Genomic DNA, 17,220 nt, shown 5'->3' with positions numbered 1-17,220 from the left:
TCCTTTCCTCTCCTCTCCTCTCCTCTCCTCTCCTCTCCTTTCCTTTCCTTTCCTTTCCTTTCCTTTCCTTGTCACTATTTTCTGTATGCTTACTGAGTGTAAAACACAGACAACAGCAAAGACTTGTAGAGAGAATACAGGTAAGGTGTGTCCCCTGGGTCCCCCTGGGTTCTCAGGCCTGGAGAGAAGGGGCAGTTTTGCCACAAGCTAGTTGTCCTGCCTGTACTGGTGATGCCCGACTGTAGTGCTGCAGTGGCCTAAGTTTCAGAGTGAGTTCTGATGCTCAGTCTCCTCAGCTGGACAAGCACGAGGCAGCGGAGGGGCTGTGCTTGGTTGGAACTTGGGCCTAGTATTCACATTTGGGACAGAAGAGTGGGTCTTTTGGTGTTGAGAAGAGCAGAGACGGACAAGAGGGGAGAGAGAAAGAGCGGACAGTGCCTTCCTCTCCTTATCCTATGTGCGCGCGCTCTCTCTCTCTCTCTCTGTGTGTGTGTGTGTGTGTGTAAATATAAATAAATGATCTCTGATAGTCAGTGGTTCAGGAGCCAGTAGGATGAAAGTATGGGCCTGTGCACTGGCAGGCATTTGTCTCAGGCCAGCCTGCTGAAGGGGAAAACCCAAGGCGGGTGGTGCCTGGCCAAGGCTGGCGCTAGCTAGCTCATGATGGAGTCTCACGACAAGCCCAGGACCTTTTCCTTGTTACACTGGCATGACCCATTTGTCAGGATTCACACAGGCCTTTCCTTTGCTCTTTCTCCCCTTTGTTGACAGCCCCTCTTCCTCCCTCCCTCCCCACATCCCACCCCGTCTCGGTCTCTCTGTCTCTGTGGCTCTGCCACCACGCTCAAGGATTTGGAGCTGTTTCAGAGGCTGGTTTGCTTCAGAGTCCCTGGTGGGCAGGGGCAGCAGAACCTGGGAGTCCTCCTTACCTTCTGACCTTGTACCCAGAGATGTTTGGACCTGGCTGATTGAGCAACACAAGCTTCATAGCCGTGTCAAGCTGGGTCTTGTCACACTGCATTGACTTAGGTAACATTCCACAGCGGGGACCACAGCTTCACGACACTGCAGCCTCACTTTCAGCCAGGCATTTTTGCACCCCATATACTCAGAACTCCACTTTCCACTTGCATGGCTGCTGGTCACAACTGTTCTTTGCTGGAGTGGACCACATGTCCCTTTAAGTCTCTGCACAGCTTACTTACTGTCTGTAAGTAGTAAGTGGAATAGAGAGGGTGCTGGTGCGAGTCCCCATGCAACACCCAAGTTTTCATGCTTTGTCTGGACTGTGTGGATGACACGTAGACAAACCCTAATGAGAACTCTCTTAACTATGTGGACTGTTCAGCCCCACAAAAAGGCTGCCCTGACCCTGCCTCTGAGACTGTCTTGGGTGTCCTTTTTGTAGCTGAATGGCTTTCCATATTAAGAAAAAAAGATGCAAGCTGGGCGGTGGTGGCGCATGCCTTTAATCCCAGCACTTGGGAGGCAGAGGCAGGCGGATTTCTGAGTTCGAGGCCAGCCTGGTCTACAGAAACAAACAAAAAAAAAAAAAAAAAAAAGAAAAAAGAAAAAAAAGAAATATGAAAATGAGTGTAACAGCTAAGCGACCATGAAATGAGATGTTCCTAACCTCTTGAGCAGGTGCCCAGTGTGTTCTGCTTGCATGGCCTGCAGCTTGAGCAACCTCGCTGTGCTGTCTGGGACTGTGGGTGTGGCTGCACCAGGCAGTGCCAGCCTGTGGGCCAGTCACACTTGTCTCTAAACTGAGACACTGTATGCGTTCACAAAGGAGAGAAGCTAGCATCCGGTCCCTTGTCCTATCCAAATATTTATCTTGAAATGACCTCGCGTGCGTACCATCTACTTCCCAGCACTCTGAATGGCCTCGCTGGAGCAGGGAAGCCTGCAAGCGGCCTCTGTGGACAGGGTACTGAATAGGGAGTAGGCAGCCGGGTCTCTGATTCTGTCCCCGACCCGTTGGCTGCTTGTGTGGGGCTCAGCAAGCCATTGTGGCTACCTGGGATGGCATGATTGAGGCCATTGGACTAGTCCCAGCTGCCTTTACTACCTGACCGTGAATATTTCTCCATCCCCTTGTAAAGGGCTTGAGAATGAAATAACAAGCTGGTCTTACTGTAGCATCACAGTAATCCTATTAACACAAGTGTTAACAATAGCTGCCAGCTGAGCATGGTGACATAGCCTGCCATCTCTGCTTGAGCTGCACAGTGAGACCCTTTCTCAAAAACCCTGGAGATGTAGCTCAGTGGTATGCCACTTGCCTAGCTTGCAAAAGGTCCTCAAAACAGCCAAATCCAGCAACAGCAGGAATGAATGAACCTCCGTAACTCTTCCAGGCCTGCCTGCTTTCCTTCGCAGTGAGATAGAAAGGGGCACAGGTCGGAGCTAGGACCTGTTATGGATCAGGTGCGCCTCAGTGCATTGTCTGCCTAGCTCCACAGTGACCTTGGGAAAGAAGCCCTAGTTTCACCCACTTCTCTCAGAAGGGAAACCGCGTAGCAGAGAGCCCCACGTAGCATACCCAGGATGACTCTGTGAGGCATTTGAGATGGAGACTTGAATAAAAACGCAGAGCCCTTACATTCCAAACATGGCGTTGCTATTAATAGCTCCAGGTGTGTGTGTGTGTGCGTGTGTGTGTGTGTGTGTGTGTGTGTGTGGGAGAGAGAGAGAGAGAGAGAGAGAGAGAGAGAGAGAGAGAGAGAGAGAGAGTTACATTAGCCTTAAATGAAGTTATAGATATAAACGATTGTTTTGTGTTTACACACGGTATATAAATGTCAGGTTTCCTGTTGGTGGACGAAGACACAGAGTCTGTCAACTCCAAGTGGCCATTAATCTGAAAAGCCATAGTGTGGCTACCACCTTGGGTCTAGGGGACAGTTGGGTAGAGCAAGAGCTACTGTGGGATGTCCTGCTGGTGGCTGGTGGCCCTGCAGTCCCCACTGCTTTCTGCCCTGTTCCTTCAAGCTGACACGCTTTTCTGTCTCTTGCTCTAAGCAGCAGACCTGCTTGGACTGTAAGAAAAACTTCTGCATGACTTGTTCGAGCCAAGAGGGGAATGGGCCACGCCTCTGCCTTCTCTGCCTACGGTTCCGAGCCACGGCCTTCCAGCGGGAGGAGCTCATGAAGATGAAGGTGAAGGACCTGAGGGACTATCTCAGCCTCCACGACATCTCTACGGAAATGTGCCGGGAGAAAGAGGAGCTGGTGTTTCTGGTGCTTGGCCAGCAGCCTGTAACTTCTGAGCCGGACAGGACTCGCGCTCCCCACTTGCCCCAGGCCTTCCCTGAGCAGCAGGCCTTCCTGACGCAACCTCAAACCAGCACGGTACCTCCTACCTCACCTGGCTTCCCTTCTTCACCTGCACAAGTCACCTCTGTTCCCTTAGCCCAGGATCAGGAAACTCAGCAGGTAGGAACCACCACGCAGCCTCTTCACCGCTGTGCCTGCTCTGGGTACACCCCCCCCCACTGCATTGTGGGAATGGGGTGTCAAGGATCATGTCTAGATGGTGTAAAACCTTTTTGCTTGTTGTTTCTAGAAGTGGTGTTTTCTGATCATTAGGCTCAAGCTCTGGCTTCAGGGAGGGTAGGCCTAGTACCCTGGTTTTGTGATACCTTCATCCCCTAATTAGACTTCAAAACAAATTTTTTTTTCATTGTTTCAGAAATATTTTGAGGAAAATCATTCTCACCTCTAGTTTGCCCTTCAGCTTCCTGCCCTTTGACTGATCTAAGTGGCAGGAGAGGAGAGGGATGGGAAACCTTGGGAAGGGCGGGCCTTGCTGCTGTCCTGCTTCCTGTGTGTGAACAGCGGTGGGGTTGTACCCTGCCTCCTTGTTATATAGTGTTGCCTGGAAACGGTAAGCTAGGAGCAGCAAGTTGGGGCGTGGGGAGTCCATAGTCAACACGTACACTGTCTCCACCCTCAGGAAGCCCTGACAGAGAAAGGCTAAGCACGAGATCTGCTCTGAGGTTTGTCTGGGGTTTGTCAGGAGTGGTGGTGTCACGAAGATCTGCAGAAGTCTCTCACTGAATCTGCAAGTCACAGGGCTTGGGCACAGAAAAATTAGGACCTAGATCTCTATCCACTGTCCCCTGACCCCCACCCCCTTTTCATTGTGTAGTCCTGGCTGTCCTGGAATTCACGCTGTAGATCACACCAGGCTGGCCTTGAACTCAGAGATCCACCTGCTTCTGCCTCCTGGGGCAGAGTGCTGGGGTTAAAGGCATGCCCCTACCACGGACATGAATGAGGTGTTTGAACAAACTAGTGGACACTGGTGCAGAGGCAGAACCGTGGGAGTGGGTGGAGGCTGTGGGGAGGCCAATTGGCATACTGTTAAGAGAGACTGTGCTGGAGAGACACCTTTCACCTCAGCGGTCCAGGCTGAGCACAGACTGGTGTTGGGTGGTGGCTGATGGCAGCCTCACTGCTGGGCAAAATTAGCACACTCTTGTGCTTGATGCAGCTTTCCATGTGTGTGTCGTGTCTCGGGCTGTGAGATTCAGCTGTTAGAGAGCAGGCGTTTGCGGTCCTCCTTTGGGAGCCTGGTTTCTGTTTGTTTGTTTGTTTGTTTGCTTTTGTTTTTGTTTTTTGAGACAGGGTTTCTCTGTATAGCCCTGGCTGTCCTGGAATTCACTCTGTAGACCAGGCTGGCCTCGAACTCAGAAATCCGCCTGCCTCTGCCTCCCGAGTGCTGGAATTAAAGGTGTGCGCCACCACGCCCGGCTGGGAGCCTTGTTTCTGGAGGGAGACGGGAATACACTTTGGGACATTTGTATGAACTGAAAACGGCCCATGGCCTGTAAGTCACTGGGCATCTCTGTGGATGTGATGGCACCTTTCTCTTCCCCACAGGCCGTTGGCCATGTGTCTCAGGACCACGAGGAGCCCATCTTCCTGGAGAGCACAGGCAGAGTGCCTACTGAGGATGAGAGCCAGGTGGGGCCTCGGCTCGGGCTGTACTTTACCTTGGTTCTTTGCTTGGTCTTCTTGGGAAGTTCCTAGGAGCCTCAGCCGACTCGGGTGCAACAGGAAGCTCAGTCTGGAAGGATGGTCCCGAAGTCCCGCATCCAGTAGCCAGTGTGGGCAGGCAGATCCGAGGCTACAGTAGAGGCTGGGGAACCTCTGGGCCCGTGCTGGGTTCCAGTCCTCTGGCTTTCTAAGAGCTGCCAGAGGCTGCCCTGTGGGTGCTGCTGTGAAAGCCCTGTCATTGTCATTGTGGGTGCAGTAGTCACTGTTGGGGAAGGAAGGAAGATGATGAGGCTTTCAGGCTTCAGCCACACAAGGGCGCCCAGTACAGAGCACGGTTCTGAGGGGCCAGAGAGCTTTGGTGAGCCCATGCCTGGAGTCCTGCCAGAGAGTCAGTACTGAGGAGAGGCAGTGCCACACCTGGGGTTTCCTCGGGAACCCTGAGTGGCAGGACAGTTGTCTTCTTTGAGGAAGGGTAACTGGTTCAGGATGGTAAACAACTTGAAAAATACTCTCCAGTATTTAGTAGAGGTAGCAGCCTTGAGAATCGGTGCTCTCTGGCCAACTAGTGCACCCCGTATGCATATTACTGACACGTCAGTGTGTGGCTGGCTGCATAAAGCACATGACGGGGCAGGCAAAGACCAGTCTATTTTGCTGAGTCAAGCAGGTACCCTTGAGGTTGGTCAACAAAGTGCATTCTGTTGAGTGCTCTAGGGTCCTTGAAGAGAGCTTGCAGGACATAAGAGCTGAACCACCTCATCTCATCTTTGCCATTGCAGTCCGTTGACTCAGAGGACAGCTTCGTCCCGGGCCGGAGGGCCTCGCTGTCTGACCTGACCCACCTGGAGGACATTGAAGGCCTGACCGTGCGGCAGCTGAAGGAGATCCTGGCTCGCAACTTCGTCAACTATAAGGGCTGCTGCGAGAAGTGGGAGCTGATGGAGAGGGTGACTAGGCTGTACAAGGATCAGAAAGGACTCCAGCACCTGGGTGAGGACTGTCGGGGTGAACAGAGCCCTCTTGGAGGCCATCCTACATGTGGTTCCCTCAGGAGAAGCCAGCCTGCCCAGTTGTACTTCTCAAGCGCCAGGACTGGGAACTGGCGTTGAATACACAGTTCCGTCCTCAGAGCAGCCCGTGCAGAGGGCACCGTTAGTGTTGTCCTTTCATTGGAGAGCTGGAGAGCTCCTAAGGCCAGTGTCTTCCCTCTGACACCCACTCCATCCGCATGCCTACCACCAACACTATTTAATTTGAATCAGTTTGGGGTTGGAAAGCAGATTCCTGAAGCCTTTAGTGTGCTTGGCTTTCTCTTTGTGTTAACTTCCCAAAGCATTTTACATGGCGTCCTCTCAGGCACCTCACACTGTCCTCAGGCTGATTCAGTGTAGTTGTGTTTGTGTTCAGCGCAGAAACACCCCGCAGAAGGCAAGCACACTACCGTGCAGCCGCAGCCCCAGAACAATAGCAGCAACTTGGGGTTTTCTTCCCTGGTTTAGGGATCAACCACCAGGGTCTTGTTCCATGTGCTAAAGCAAGCTTTCAATTATTATTTTGTTTTGTTCTGTTTTTGTTTTTATTTATTTATTATTTATTAAAGATTTATTTATTTATTTATTTATTTATTTATTTATTATATGTAAGTACGCTGTAGCTGTCTTCAGACACTCCAGAAGAGGGCGTCAGATCTCGTTACGGATGGTTGTGAGCCACCATGTGGTTGCTGGGATTTGAACTCAGGATTCTGAACAGCAGTCAGTGCTCTTAACCACTGAGCCATCTCTCCAGCCCTTGTTTTTGTTTTTAACACAGAACCCTCATCCTCCTTTTTCATCACTAGCTGGTTTCGTTCTTCGAGCATTTTGATTCCTTTTATGGCCATTAAAGCCAAGCTTCAGGCCTTCCTCTAACAAAATTGAATAATTTAAATCGGGGGAAGTCTCACTGCACTGGCTGTAGACTTGGGGCCTGACAAGGAGTCTGTTTTCCCTTTGGGATTATCTGAAGAGTTTCCTAAGAGTCCTAAAGACTTTGGGAGTAGTTTGTTTGTTTGTTTTTGTTGTTTTTAAAGATTTATTTATTATATGTAAGTACACTGTAGCTGTCTTCAGACACTCTAGAAGAAGATGTTGGATCTATTTACGGATGGTTATGAGCCACCATGTGGTTGCTGGGATTTGAACTCCGGACCTTTGGAAGAGAAGTTGGGTGCTCTTACCCACTGAGCCATCTCACCAGCCCTTGGGAGTAGTTTTTAAGTTTGTGGTCTCACTCTGTCCCTGGTTGGCCAGAAACTTACTATGGAGATTAAGTTAGCCTCAGACGCATAGAGGATCCACCAGCCTGTGCCTCGTCACCTGCTTGGGATTGAAGGTGTGCACTACCCTGTCCTGTGCTGCTGCTGCTACTTTTTAAAGGCAGTCTCAATACATAGCTCAGGCTGGCCTAGAGCTCACGATCTGTCCTGTCTCTTGTGCTGGGATCACAAGCATCTACCACTATGCCTGATGATAATAGGGCAACATATGGGAGCTCTGTCCAGAATCCTTGGCTCATAGAAATAGTCAAATTCTACATTCTTTTTTACCCCACTAATGGCTTCAGAGACAGCATTAAAGGGTATTGTGTATGTGCAGTGTCCTTTCAGCTGACACATTAGTCACTGTAGACCAGTGGCTCTGCATTTCTCAAAACAAAGTCGATGGAACCACAAGGGCTCCTCCATGTGACTTCTCTGAACACAGTGAGGAAGGCAGGCGTGTGTCTGGACTCCAGCTAGGTCCTGCTCTCAGGGAAGAGCTGACTGGAGTTAGTGACGGCAGCGTGGTGGGAGTCAACCTTTGTGTCACCAGACTCCTATTTATACATCATTTTCTTTCCTTTTCAGTGTCTGGTGATGAAGACCAAAACGGTATGTAATTGTTTCTGTTAAAGATAGGCTTAAGGTCTTAGCTGTTTTGTCCTTCTGACTTCAACCCTGATGATGGCTGTTCACAGTTTTAAGAATCCGAGGGAGGCTATAGGAAAGTAGAGTCAGGCATTGCCCTTGCCCCACCCTAAGAAGGAAGTTGACAGCAGCCTAGGGGCTTGGCTGGACTGGATCCAGGGTAGGGAGTATCATGCTCAGTTTCTCCGAGCAGTCTGTCTGGAGGGAGTCTTAAACATTCAGAGATATCATTGAAGTTTTTATGTTTTTGGTTTTTTGAAGATCTATGTAGTCCTGGCTAGCTGGGAACTCACTATGTAGATCAATCTGGCCTCAGTTATTTGCCAGCCAAACAAAAAAGCACAAGGGCGGCGACCTGAGAGCCCTTTTTGAATGGTAGCTAAGGGGACAAAAGAGGTGGATGCCCTCTGAGCAAAAAATGCATATCCTACCTGGCTACCTTCACTCCCACCAGTGTGTTAAAGGCCACCACTGGGGTATCCTCAGAGCACACTGTAGAACTTGGTTGCCTGTGGGATGTTTTCACATATATTGTACCCGTTTTGAAAGCCTTGAGGGGCATGGTTGTAAATTTCCCAAGAGAGAATATTGTCAGTAATGTTCCAGTCTGTAGAGCACTTTAAAACTTTTCTAAGTAAAATGGTCCACTGTGCAGAATGGGCAGAATTTAATTGAATCTACCTAGTCCCTGTAATCATCTGGATTACCCCACCCCAGTAATTCCAGGAAGAGATTAATCTATGTGTCTCCATCTTTCCTTCTCCCCATTCCTTGGAGAATGCTGACCACTGAGACGATGTATTTATTGTCTCTCCTCAGTGAAGTAATGACTGACTTTCTGTAGATGACACCATCTTGTTTTAGATGTGCATGTACCCTTCTAACCTCTGTATTAAGGCCACAGGGATTTTAAATAGGCTGAACTCTCTCAGCCAGCCACCTGCTGTGGGAAGTGTTCTTTGACTTGATGTGTGTTTCATAGTCATGTATGAGTAGCTACATGAAAAAGTTCCAGAACCAACAAACTAAACGAGAACGTAAACGAGAGGACTTGGGCATTCAAGTGACTTTACTTTTTAGACTAGTCCAGAACAGGAAAAAAAGGAGGATTTATAAGCAGCAGAGAAATGGAGAGTTCCCTTGGAGAGTTGCTAAGTCCAGTTGGGAGCGGCAGCTAGTATGAGAACAATTTTGTTTTATGGCTGCTTAGTTGGACACACAGGAGATAGGTGGGCTTTTGACTATGAAGGCTTTTCTTAGCTGAAGTAGGATAGTAGCTGCGTCTATCACTAGAATGAGCCTAAAGTTAGTATTTATTGAGAAGTCTATATACTGGACAGTTAATAGTGTCTTGATAGTCTCTGCTCTTGGAGTCCTTATCCAGATGGCCATCATGTCTATGAGCCTCTCTGATTTGAATGTGGACTATCTCAGCAGCCCTATGTCCTTGGGCAAGCCACTTAACTCTGGCCTACGTTGTCTCATCTGTAAAACCCACTTTAGCACCTCTGGGTTAACACAGAAAGCTCTTAGGACCCTGCCTGACACATGGTAGGCAGTTAGTCGATGTGAACAGTTATCATTCCCTGGGCAGAATGTTCATTATCAGATGTTTAAAGAATACCTACCATGTGACTCATGTTTTGGGAATTCAAAGATAAGTATCTGACCTCAAAGCATAAAGCGAATGCTAAGCTTATGATTACTGTCTGAATAAGTTGAATTAGCAGCTCTTAGTCTACTGTGGGAGATAAGTGAATTATCATGCAGTACGATAAGCAGTCAGGGGTATGAATAAAATTCAATGGCTGCAGCACAGAAAAGGGAGCCAGTGTATCTGCCATGTCCTCCTATTAGGAAGCTTGGAGGTAGGTAGATGGTTGGATAGCACATGGGGTCCCCCATGATTCTCAGCTTTATTAAATCAGGTCAATGTTTACAGATAAGCCTTAGGATTCTTAATGAACCATTCATAACAGTTCTGTTTATATCCAGACTTTTCTGAGCTGGTTTTTATCTTTTCTGCATATTCTACCTCAAGGGATGTGGTACCTAAGCATTGTTCACTGAATTACAGCCTCCTTGTCCTGGGATATTTTTGATCTGAGAGTACCGGACTCAAACCTTTGTTGTGTTAGCAGGAGTGGGTGCTTAACAAGCAGGTGGGGTGGTTTGGTTGCTGAGGTTTTGTTTTTTTGGATGGTGCTATATTTGAGGGGAAGTGTGGATTTGGGTGTTTCCTTAGTGTAGGCTCTTATATACTGAGACATCCTTTCTTTTCTGTCTTGTTTGTCCAGGGGGAGCAGTACCTTCTGGCCTGGAGGAGAACCTGTGTAAGATTTGCATGGACTCACCCATTGACTGTGTTCTGCTGGAGTGTGGCCACATGGTGACCTGTACCAAGTGTGGCAAACGCATGAACGAATGTCCTATCTGCCGGCAGTATGTGATTCGAGCAGTGCATGTCTTCCGGTCCTGATGGCTAGCATTGGCTTCTTCAGTGCCTTACAGGACATAGCCCAAGATGTCTGGGCTCAGGGTTGGTCCGATGTATAAGGGCAGTCTACCGTGAGCAACTGGCAGTGTTCTAAAGACTAGGACAAGCAGAGTTGCCTGGCATGCTTATTTTAGGTGGCAGAGCCCAAAACCAGTAGGAACTGGTTCACATCACATGAGTGAATGCCTGCTTCTGTGATCTTTGGATGGTGATGGTAATCAATGAAGAGGTCTTTCCAGAACGTGGACCAGTCTCTCTCCTAAGACCCATTTCATACATCTGTATACCACTCCTCCTGTTTTGTCAATCAGAAGTCCTGCTAGAAATGGGTCTCTTTCCCCCACCCCACCCCCCAGCACATTTGGATTTAAATTTCTGGTCTCTCTGGCTTTCTGTGTGTTAACATATCTTTTACGTTTTCTCATTTGCCTAAGACCCATTTCTTTCCATGGACCAAAAAATACGTTAATCAGGCCAATAGTATTCCTCAGGTCAGAATTTGGATCAGTAAACTGACCTCTAGTGAGAAATTAAGTCTTAAGTGATATAGAAAAAAAACTCTAGGTTGTCACTTCTGTTTAGTACTGGGGTTGGAAAGATCCATTCTCTGACCTGACTGCTGGGAGTCCTTCAGAGATGGTGCTGTTTCTCTTTGGGTTTGACTTTGCATCACCCTTAACTTTGGATTATGAGGAAAGAGAAATCAAGGCAGTGGCTTTGTCTTTGTCTTCTGGTCCTCATTTTCCAGCAGGCTAAAACGCTTTAAAAATTTTTTTTCTTCCTTTGGTTTTAAATTTGCTTATTGAACATATAGGAACTTCAGCAAGGAGCTCTGCTCTCCTCTAGCTTGGCTGTATAGAGTTCTTAGAGCAGACATACAGGACAGTGTATGAGCCACTGAATGTGTTAGACTGTGCCTACGGCTGCTGGAGTCTTAACTGCACTGTTCTCAGCAGCTTGGGCAGGTCAGGACAAAGCATTCTTTAAATCATGATTTCAGCCCTCCTGGGGGCTTTACACCAGTGACATAACTGAAAGGTTTGAGTAATGTTTTCTAGAACAGCTCAGCAAAGCACAAAATATATATCAGAAGAGCTGTGTGTTGTTCTGTGGGATGAACCCTCAACTTGGCTAACACTACCCTTCACTGTGTAGCTATGTGAGACTGGAATAACCAACTACTCACTCATGATTTGGGAAAGTAGAGGGACAACCTCTTAGGGGACTATTAGAAATGCTTAGGCTCCTCCACTGGATCCCTTCAGAGGATCAAGTAGTTCCATGAAGCTATTGTCAGAGATGCCAGGCCCACTTACCTCTGCATTCTAAGTCCAGATGACCAGATTTTGGGTCAACTTTTGTGGCTGTCAGGGATTCAGATCCCTCCACAGACTCCCTTGCCCTCCCTCCCTGAACAGTGAGTGCTGTAGTTTACAATGTTTCAGATTAGCATGCCCACTGATTTTGCTGCTCCTGGACTCCACTGTGAAACAGGTCTGATCTTGCAGCTCAGTAAGACCTAACAATAACATTAAAGCCGGCTCTCTCTTATGACTGCTTTCTCTTCCGAGGCCTTATCTCCCTACCTCCTAAACAGGAACAGAAAATACACTGATGGCTGTAGCTAGCAACCCAAGTAACAACCAGAACCCATGTCATTTAATTTGGAGATCTTACCTTTAAATTTCTACCTTTGGTGTTCTCATTTGGGGGGGGGGGGACGCAAAACATGTCAAACAACTTTATTGTTAAACCAAATGAAAGTTGGAACCCATTCCAGTTAATATCTCAGGTAGAAAACCTGATTTTTTTTTTTTTTTTTTAAATACCTGAGCCCCCTTTTTGTTCTTCACGGATCCTTGGTCTTAATTAACATTGAAACACCTAATCCTTCCAATTATTCTGTGGATTTTGCTGATTATGCCATGATTTCAGTTGAGACTTAGTTTTCAAAGACGCTGTTTCATAGGTTGGCATAGCCGGTTCTAAACTAATAAGCTGTAAAGGAATTAATAGTCTATGTTGTACAAATTTGTTGAGATCTCTTGGATGTAAATGTGTAGCTCCAAGTGGCTTACATTAAGATTTTCTCACCTGGGTGTTAAAAAAGCATACCCAAATGTGTATTTTTTTGTTACAGAGCTCTGCTTTATAATTTTGTAATAAAGTTTAAATACAGATGCCTGTCCCATCTGGTGTGGGGGGGATAATGCCAGAGGCCCCCAAAGAGCTTGTAAATGCAGATAAACATCAGGCCACATGCAGAACATTGCTCTTCAGAGACTGCATCCCGCTTATGGAGGTACTTGGCCACCTGGACTTAGTCAAGGTACCCTTGCTCTGTGTTGTGACTTGCTCAAGATCATAAGAGTACATTGGAGAAATTGTGGAAGAGTTAGAAGTGGAGCTAAGTGTAAGATTCTCAAGAGCAAATGGGAAGCACCATGTGAAGTTAGTTACGGTCCCACTGTAGAGGGGCCTTCAAGAGCTAAGTGGAAAGTAACAGCAAGTTACCCTGAAAGACTGACAGTAGGTAGCGTCTGACTACAGACAAGTGTGGCTCAAAGGTTGGCCCAGCCTAAAGAGCAACTACAGAGTAAGCACAGGCCTGTACCCACCTACCTGACCAGGTGTCCGAGGGGAGGGGAGTGTATCACCTCTGGGAGAACTGGATGAAAGGATTCTACCCTGTCTCTTGCTGTTGGCTGGACCTGTTGAGCACCTAGCAATGAACAATACCTGTCATCAGCTGGCACTACGTAAACAAAGGCCACAGAGGGCACGTTTCCAGCCATGGGGGAGGTTTCAGGTGGTGGTGCTTAGGGTTGTGTGGAAAGACAGGAAGCGATACAGAGGTCTACATACAGTTTAACCTCTGCAGAGGGAAATGTACCGAGATCTGACAGTGAGTGGAGTAAATATATAGTAAGGCATTAAAGGGACAGAGGCTGAACTTCTGGCCCTGTGTGATGGGGAAGAGTAGTCTTTGATGCTCTACCAAGCTGCTTGGTCCCAGTGTTCAAAGCACAAAGCAGCTTCTGCCTTGAGGCTAGGATAAAGTGTATTACTTACCAGACTGTTGCCTACTCTGCCCTCATCAGAGCATCTACACCCACCTCTTAAAGAGCAGGTGAACGATAGATAGAGCCAGACAAGTAAGCAACCGCCTAGTGGGCTATTACTTTAGGAGTTACATGGGGTGGTGGGTCCGTATCTTAGAGGCTCACGTACGTGTTGAGAGGTGGATATGTAAGCCTGCCGAGTTGAAAAGAACAGAGAGACGATTCTCAGGAGGTGGCACAGCACAGACAAGGAAACCAGTCTCCCACAGTTCCTGGCGAAGCCCAGGCTTAGACCCAAATGTGAACTTTTAACATGAGTTGGTAAGCTAGGCCTCCTTCTGGACAACCTCTGTACCAGGGTGTGCGCTCACGCCTTAAACAAGGTGTCTGAGGTTAGTGGCAGCTGCCCAGTGAGTCAGCAACAGTGACTCTACCCATTTCTCTCAAACTGATGCTCAGGTGATGTGTAAGGTCACTGGTAACTTGAGACCATTTGAAGTTGTCTTGAAATGTTTATGGTTTTCTCCAGTCCCGCCAGCCACATATCAAGGTCTTGATAGTCAGATGAGCCTAGTTTAGGACACTTCCACTGTTTCGAAATACCCTTGTGTACACTTGTACACAGCAATCATCTTTCTTTACCCTTCAAGTGCATCTGCCACAAATGACACAGGAGCCAGCCTTGGTAAGCAGGGTGTGTAGCTTTTCCCAGCTATGGACCTGTGCTCCTGAGAGCAGTCAGATTTTGAGGAGGCAAATTCACCTTCAAGGAGCCTCGTCTCCGAGGAGGCCGTCCTGTAGATGTCATTCTCTCCCTCCAGGCAGTGTCCTGGAAACTATAATCATTGGATTCCACTTTGTTCTTTCACGTGAGGGTTTGGACCAGGCATAATAAAGGTTTTGCCACATACAAGAAATGTTTGAGAACAGTTTAAATACAGCTTTTAAGATGCACATGGAAGTGAGGAGCACAGGAAGTAGGTTCTGCTCAACCTTCATTCCTTAGTCACCGAGGAAAACTGCAGGTGGAACCAGTCGGGGAAAGGATACTTATTCTTGTTTAAATTCTTACCCCAGGTTAACCTCGAACTTCTGATCCCTGTGACTTCTTCATGCCTAGCTTAAGATTTCTTATTTATAAAGCTGTAGTACAGTGGCAGAGTGCTGTGCATAGCATGAATAAGGGTTTAAGTTGGTGATCAGTACCTCAGACAACTACTAAGACAAAGCTAGCACCCGGATCTCCAAGTTCCAGTTAAACTGCTTGTGTCCACAGCAGTAACTCCTGATCCAGAAGAGACCGTGAAGAGTCAGAGTAAGAAGGTAGGTGCTTGGCGCAGAGGCCCCTGCCCTTCAGGCTGAGCCTCCTGTGGTGGTAGAGTGGGCAGGAGAGGACAGCCCAAAGAGGAAGACCAAAGTCCTAGAAGGGAGCTATCAGCCTCCGTTTCCGGATACATGCCCAAATCCACTCTGAGGAGACCAACTGGGCATCAGTGTTCTTTTCCCTGTCACCTAGCACATGTGTGGCTGAGCCCATGTCAAATTCCTGTACCAGGTCCCCGTCGAATGCCACAAAGTAGCGTTTGAGACGTTTGAAGTCTGGTGTAGAAGGTGGCAAGTAGAGCTGCACCCCAGTGAAGACATCCAACAGCACCTGCAAACAGAGCGGTTCATCCAGAGTAAGCCCTAGCCTGGGTACAGTGGGACCACACCCACCTGATTACAGGACAGCTAGGGATGCCTGGAGAAAAGACAGAAGCATTGCTATCCCTTCAGTCATTCAAACTGACCCTGGTTTGACAAGTTCTTCCTGAAAAGAGATGGGCTCTAACATCTGAGATCCAGCTAAACTGTTTGGAAAAAGGATGTTTCTCCAAGAGCCACCCAATGCAAAATACCCTGGAAGATCAAGTTTGTTCTGCACAGCTACCTAGTCAGAGGGCCTGGGAGTTTTGCTCATCAGTGTAGATGAGTTCACGGGCTTCAGGAAGGGCAGAGAGATGGGAGAGGTTTCTACTGAGAACTGGGTGCAGGCCCCAAGATACCAACTTCGGTGCGTATGCCTGGGCATGGGTGCAATCTGCTCATCGTGGCCAGAAGCTACCCAGAGTACCAGAGACCAGCTAGGGGGTCCTGATTCCAAGACCTGTTGCCAGACCAGGGACTAATAAAAGGGAAAATAGGCTCCTTACTGGGAGCTGTCTGTGCCATGGCAGTCTCCCTCTCCCTGCTAGATAGACCTGCTCCGAGAGACAGACACACAAACATGCTGCACCCCACCGCCAGAGTGGGCTTCGTTCTTTAATGTGAACTGTAACAATACTGGCAGCTGGGTGGGCTTGCAGCCTCTCCTGCTAGGCCGGCTCTATCTCCTGCCTGTCTGCATAGCTCTCCTTCCTTTTTGCTGGCTGGCCCGCCGCCTCTGCAAGGCAATAAGAGGGCACAGGGTGGAGCAGCAGGACTGCTCACCTGCCCAGAATAAGGAAGGGAGGGAGGGGCTCCAGGAGTCTTTCCCCCGAATCAATACGGACAGCTTTCCACATTCACACACAGGAGCCTGGATCTCCAGTCTCTGAGCCAAACTGGGCTGTGTCCTGCACCGCTATTCTGACCCTCACCTTTGTCAGGCATGGGGTCTCATCAGTAGCTTTCCTTTTCATTCCCACTTTGACTGAAGACTTCACAGCCAGCTTCTCTCCTGGTTTCATAGGGGAAGGCTTTGGAATCGGTTTGATGCCTGCAGGAAAGCAGAAGACAGGTGTGTAGAAGGCACCAGGTCTTATCCCTAGCAGTGCAAACTGGGACATGCCTATAAGCCAGCACTAAGGAGGTGGAGTCAGAAGGCTCAGCAGCTCAGGGCCATTCTCAACTACACAGTGAGTTCAAGGCCAGCTTGGTGTAGAAAAACCCTGCCTCCAAACCACACAACCAAGAACAAGAAGGAAGAGGGTAAGGAACAGCCCTGAGAGGCAGGGAGAGCACAGATCAAGTACTTCTGTTGTAACGATGAACCAACAGGGAGCAAGGCTATCAGCCGGATCCTTTAGCTCTAAGGTGGCCCATTCCTCAGTCAGACTGGCTGTCCCTGGGTCCTCTGTCATCCAGGTTTGCTGAGTAGATAAGGGGTGCCAGGAAGATCAGTTTCTGGCCCCCTAGCTAGTCAGTCACGAGCTAGGAACACGCTGTCGTAGAGGACACCCAGTCACAGGACATCAGAGTTGACATGTATGCCTGTGTCCTATCATCTCTGGCCTACCCACAGCCCTCCCATCACCTCAGGCCCCTTTACTTACCACCTCTGCTACTGGGGTTACTGAGCTTCTGTTCGGTGGTCTTGGCACTGGCAGTGGACTTACTGGGGGAACCCTTGGGGCCCTTGTGGGGCCCAGCACACCCAGCAGTGCCCTCATTCTCGCCACTGCTGCCTCCAGTAGTGGGGCTTGCCTCATCTCCAGCCACCACAGCGAAGTCTGCCTTGTCTTTGGACAGCTGGTACAGTTCCTGGGAATGGGGGGGGGGGTGGTTGTCACTCACAGACCTACCTGACCCGTGTCTGGGATGAGTGCTTCCTGGCACATATAGCTAAGGAACAAAGTAGGGCCCTGGAACCTGAGTAATTTGGGTGCAAGCTACTTTCTGTGGTAAAAGTTTTAATTCTTTTTTTTAAATTATTTATTTCATACACTGAAATAAATACAGTACACTGTAGC

General features: G+C 48.6%; 2 protein-coding genes across 9 annotated transcripts in view; one reads left to right on the top strand and one right to left on the bottom strand.

The window, feature by feature from the left end:
- Positions 1-12,628, top strand: part of Rffl (ring finger and FYVE like domain containing E3 ubiquitin protein ligase) — a 67,693-nt gene extending 55,065 nt beyond the window's left edge. For 4 of the 5 annotated variants that reach the window (XM_021213769.1, XM_029545717.1, XM_029545715.1 and 1 more), the window contains exons 3-7: positions 3,028-3,438; positions 4,888-4,971; positions 5,784-5,994; positions 7,892-7,915; positions 10,249-12,628. In XM_021213769.1, coding sequence (XP_021069428.1) covers positions 3,028-3,438; positions 4,888-4,971; positions 5,784-5,994; positions 7,892-7,915; positions 10,249-10,430 — 912 coding nt within the window. In that variant the 3' untranslated portion in view covers positions 10,431-12,628. The remainder of the gene's footprint in view (positions 1-3,027; positions 3,439-4,887; positions 4,972-5,783; positions 5,995-7,891; positions 7,916-10,248) is intronic. The other variant, XM_029545718.1, reaches the window with a different exon arrangement.
- Lig3 (DNA ligase 3) overlaps positions 12,175-17,220 on the bottom strand; it is a 24,750-nt gene continuing 19,704 nt past the window's right edge. For all 4 annotated transcript variants that reach the window (XM_021213763.1, XM_021213765.1, XM_021213764.1 and 1 more), the window contains exons 18-20: positions 16,804-17,011; positions 16,129-16,247; positions 12,175-15,164 (exon numbers count right to left, since the gene is read on the bottom strand). In XM_021213763.1, coding sequence (XP_021069422.1) covers positions 14,931-15,164; positions 16,129-16,247; positions 16,804-17,011 — 561 coding nt within the window. In that variant the 3' untranslated portion in view covers positions 12,175-14,930. The remainder of the gene's footprint in view (positions 15,165-16,128; positions 16,248-16,803; positions 17,012-17,220) is intronic.

This window comes from Mus pahari, chromosome 14 (genome assembly GCF_900095145.1).
Source record: "Mus pahari chromosome 14, PAHARI_EIJ_v1.1, whole genome shotgun sequence".
NCBI lineage: Eukaryota > Metazoa > Chordata > Mammalia > Rodentia > Muridae > Mus > Mus pahari.
This window is presented reverse-complemented; position numbering and strand designations above follow the sequence as displayed.